Source organism: Musca vetustissima, unplaced genomic scaffold (assembly GCF_032173495.1).
Source record: "Musca vetustissima isolate MV318-11 ecotype Yass unplaced genomic scaffold, APGP_CSIRO_Mvet_v1 utg16894, whole genome shotgun sequence".
Lineage (NCBI taxonomy): Eukaryota > Metazoa > Arthropoda > Insecta > Diptera > Muscidae > Musca > Musca vetustissima.
In genome coordinates this window covers 10765-15883 of record NW_026885764.1, presented here as the reverse complement: position 1 = coordinate 15883, position 5119 = coordinate 10765, and the positions used below count along the sequence as shown (strand labels likewise).

Below are 5119 nucleotides of genomic sequence, written 5' to 3'. Positions count from 1 at the left end.
ATGTCTGATTGATCGAACTTAAGTCCATATAACCTACATCTATGATCTGAATAAAATTCAATTTGTCATTGAAATGGGTAAAAAAGCTGTTCAAATTTATATATAGCTCCCACATATATTTTCAACCGATATTATGTAAGATTTGTCGAAATCGATTCAGATTTAGATATACCTACCATATATATTTTCGTTCGAATTTATGCAACTGGTGCACCATACTCCCAAGTTTTCTTCGAAATTTAACATGATGTCACGAAATTTTGCTCAATACTGATCGGCTCAGTTTAAAATGAAATAAATTCCATATATATTATAATCCAATTTTTTTCCATATGTTACAAACGGAACAAGAAGCTTTATATATCCTCGCCTATCATAGCACATTTTACGTGAATCCGTATAAAAATGCAATGAAAATGAAAACGCAGTTGTATGAATGAATGAAACATTAGCAAACGACGAAGAAGAACGAATCGAAAAAAAAAACATAAAACGACAGAAGGATATCAGGATAACTTTTATCCAATTACAATCAGATGCAGGCGAACATTGTGGGTGGAAAATGAAAACGACTGCCAAATGGGGAAATGAAAAAATCAGGGTAAAGGCAAAAAACCCACGGCTGCCAAACAAAAATCGAAAATAAAAGAAGAAGAAGATACAGAGGGGGAGACAAACGAGAGCAACAACATTCTTAACATACAAATGAAAAGAAAGAAAAAAAAATAAGAGAATGAAGAAAACAAGCGAAAAAAAAATTACAAGAATGAATGAATGAAAAAATGACTGACAACAATGCATTTCATTTTTTGGAAGTATTGGGAAGTATTGGATGGGTTGTTTTTATTGTTGTTATTGTTTACTTACTTTTCCTTCAGACAACTGCCAAATTCATGCTGGGAATCAGTTTCGTCATAAGACTGTGATGTGGGTGTGGGTGGTGACATAGGAGGCGATGCAACCGATGATGACGATTGTAGCTGCTGTTCCTGGTCTTGTTCTCGTTCACGTTGTTGCTGGAGAAGCTGCTGCTGCTGTTGTTGTTGCTGCTGCAGCTGCTGCTGAAACAGTTCATGTTGCTGTTGTCGCTGCTGCGCACATTCCTGGGGTGATAATGAGGATAACGGCAATGGTGTGGTGGGTGGCGATGTTGAATTTGATGATGATTGCTGCTGCTGGTAGTTGGCCAATTTGGCCTGATGATGCAGCAGGTGATTGTGGTGGGATTGATGCTGGTGACTGTGGTGTTGTTGGTTGTGCGCCTGATATTGTTGACTGCTACCATTGTTCGGTGAATTCGGTTGTTTGTGATATGGATGTATGGAATTGTGAGTGATGTGGCATAATTTGTTGCCATTGCTATCGAGGCCATTGTTATGATGATGCTGATGCAGATGGTGGTGGTGGTGATTGCTGTGGTGGTGGGAGGGCTGGTGCTGCTGGGTTTGATTGCCGTTTAAACGTAATGACTGATTTGACTGGTTGTCGGCACAATCGTGTATATTGTTGTCTGCCTTCAAATCTGTCTGATACAAAGGGCTGCGTAGAATGGAACGTGACAATGTTTGTTGAACCTGGGTAGACGACTGATTTTGTTGTTGCTGCTGCTGCTGGGACGGAGAATTATTTCCTGAGCCAGGTGATATTTTACTAGCCAAAGCATCCAACGAACTTAACATTATGTTAACTTCTTAATTTTGAAAATGTGTTTCGTTGGCCTTTTTTCTTTTTTTTTTCTTTTTTTGTTATTTTTGTTGGACTTTTGTTGTTGTTATTTATTATGTGTCTCTTCTTGCACTTTTAATTTGAATTTCACGATTTTTTTTTTATTTTTTGAACTTTAATTCACTTGATTTGCAATTTTTATTTTGTTTTATTATTTATTTTTTTTTCTTAATTCAATTTTCACTTTTTATGGATTTTATTTCCCGATGGTTGCCGCTGTTTTGTTGCCTGAAGGAAAAGTTTTGCAAAAGGGGAGAGAAAGAAAATTTGGAAAAAAGTTGCGATTAGTAAAACAATGAAGTTCGATTCTGTTGATGTTTTTGTTAGTAAATAAAATATATATAAATATATATATATATATATTTTAAGATATACATTAAATATATTGATTAGATGTGAAAGATGATATATGGTTATTATCATGGTAATTTAAAAATAAGTTTGGTAAATATTTAAAAAAAAAATACCATGTTTTCAAGTTCTAATATACGACAGATTGTCAGGACTCGTACATAAGTAGATTTTTCAAAGTATTTTTTTAAGAACCCATAAAAGGTTTGGATTAAAAAAAAACATATATATTTTTGCAAGGTGCCTCAAAAGGCCTAGATATTATAAAAATCAATTTAAAATTAAATTTAGTTTTAAAATTATTATTTATTTATTATTTATTTTATTTTTTATTTTTTATTTATTTATTTTTTTTTTTTTTGAAGTCCTCACAAGGCTTGGACGTTAAAATATGTTTTTATGTTTAATGAATCCCCAAAAGTATTAGATTTATAAAGTATAGTTTAATGACCCTTAAAAGGTTTTACTTTTACATAGTTCGCCAATAAGCGGGAATTTTGAAAAACATTTTTTAAGCAGCTTCTCAAAAAATATTTTTTATCAAGCCAATTTCTAGATTTTTAAAAATATATATTTTTTTAAAATGCTCTCAAGGCGTGTTTTTTAAATATTTTTTATTATTATTATATTTTTTATAGATGTACACATAGCTTGTACTTTTAACACTAGATTGCCGAAGGCAGTCATTTTGACCGCTTTTCAATTTCAATTAAAAAAAAACAACTGTGCATATATTGACACTTTTTTTAAATTTTGTGACTTTTTCCAGCACATAGAATTACGTTTATTATAAAAAAGTCACCAAATTTAAAAAATTTGTGTTATTATATGCACAGTTGTTTTTGTACTTGAAATTGAATAACGGTCAAAATGACGGCCTTCGGCAATCTAGTGTTAAAATACTTTTTTTTAAGAATATTTTCTTGGACCTACATTATATATTAAAATAATACTTTTCTTGGATTTTTGAAGACCCACATAAGAGTGGCATGGATTATTAAAAAAAAAAAAATATTTTTTCAAGGTGTCTTATAAGCCGTAGATTAAATAATATATTTATTCAAAGAGCCTTATAAATCATGTATTTAGAAAAATATTTTTCAGGGAGCCTCTTAAAAAGTTTTTCTTAGATCCTCATAAGGTGTAAATTTAAAATTCATTTTTCAAAGAGTCATGCTTGTTAAGAAGCTTCCCACGGTGTTGTTTAAAAAATATATATTAGGTTGGAAAAAAACCCATTAGGCCTGTCGTCGAAAATGTCGATAAAATCGGAGAAATGATCGAAGTTGACCGGCATTTTAGCAGTCGTAACATCGCCCAGGAGCTAAAAAATCTACAAAAAAATGTTTTTAAAAAAAATAGCCACTTTGCTGCATCATTTACCTTAAATCGGACGAATATATATATATATATATATATGGGAGCTATATCTAAATCTGAACCGATTTTTCCCAATTTCAATAGGGTTCGCCCTTGGGCTAAATAAATGAGCTGCGCCAAATTTCATACAATTCGAATCAAAACTGCGACCTGTACTATGTTTACAATTTAACATGGACAGACGCACATGCATAAATCGACTCAGAAAGTGATTCTATGCATATTCTCAAAAGGAACCATGGGTCTATCTCGATTATTTTCGCCTGTTACAAACATATGCACAAAGACATAATACCCTGTACCACAGTGTGGTGAAGGATATAAAAATTGGATGGATCGAATTTCCATCTGCGAAGCCTTGCCCAAACGGAATGAGATAGACCCATTTCTTAAAAGGATGGTGACTGGAGATGAGAAATGGACCACATACGATAAACCTGTGCGAAAACGATCGTGGTCAAAAAGCGGTGAAGCACCTCAAACTGTAGCCAATCCAGGACTAACGGCCAGGAATGTTCTGCTATGCATTTGGCGGGACTGGAGGGGAGTTATTTATTATGAGTTGCTTCCACATAGTCTAACGCTAAATTCTGATCCCTAATATCAATAACTAGACCGTTTGAAGATAGCAATTGACCAGAAACGGTCAGAATTAGCCAACAGGAGAGGTGTCGTGTTCCACCAGGACAACGCTAGGCCACACACATCTACAGTGACTCGCCAGAAACTTCGGGAGCTTGGTTGGGTAGTTTTGATGCATCCGCTTATCATATTTTCTTTGCATTGCAAAATTTCTTTAATGATAAAAAATTGGTATCTAGGGACGATTGTGCAAATCGACTACTAGATTTTTTTTTTCAAATAGGTAGCAGGACTTCTGTAAGAGAGGCATTAGGAAACAAATCATCCAACAAAACGGTGCATATTTGCACCAAATCGGTCATTCCGAAACATGTTAAATAAAGTCCTATAATTCATATAAAAACCAGTAAGGAAAGTAGTAAAGTCGGACTGGGCCGACGATATGACATCCTTCACCACTTTGGATATATTGTACATATGTATCCTTACATTTTCATGTAAATGTTCCCTCGAAGGAACATATGATAAATTTAATTTCATTCGGGCAGATTTAGAGTCGTCTGCGTACCATGGAAAACGATTTATTGCAAAATTGCTACACGCTATTCAGTACGCCGCACAGTTAAAATTTTAATTTCAATTAGACACCAGTTCGAAATACGTATGGAAGCTATGGCTGCATCAGCACCAATTTCAACAAAACGCAATAACGTCATGTGATACCTTGTGAAAAATTTTGTGTTCATTGGACAAACTTTAGTATTTTGGTGCACCATTTATGAAAAATCGAACAAATATAGATGTATATGTGGGAGCTATATCGAAATCTGAATTCTAGACTAAATTCAGTACATTATGCCAAAATTCACCATTAACATAAAATCGGACGAAAATATATATTGGAGTTATATTCAAATCTGAACCGATTTCCATGAAACTTAGCAGACAATATTCTACACTTAATTCAGTACGCTATGCTAAACTTCGTGCAAATCGAAAGATATAAAGAGACTTTGGTACACTATTTACATGAAATCGGACGAATATATATATGGGAGCTAAATCTAAATCTGAACCGATT

General features: G+C 33.6%; 1 protein-coding gene across 1 annotated transcript; it reads right to left on the bottom strand.

Annotated features, from left to right (window-relative positions):
* Positions 1 to 863: 863 nt before the first annotated feature.
* On the bottom strand, positions 864 to 1679 carry LOC133333019 (putative cyclin-dependent serine/threonine-protein kinase DDB_G0272797/DDB_G0274007). Its single transcript, XM_061541354.1, has one exon. It carries the CDS (start codon positions 1677 to 1679, stop codon positions 864 to 866), a length of 816 nt encoding a protein of 271 aa, XP_061397338.1.
* Positions 1680 to 5119: the final 3440 nt, after the last annotated feature.

What these genes read in the sequence shown, in the direction of transcription:
- LOC133333019 (XM_061541354.1), bottom strand. Translation starts at nt 1,679, where the DNA reads ATGTTAAGTTCGTTGGATGCTTTGGCTAGTAAAATATCACCTGGCTCA.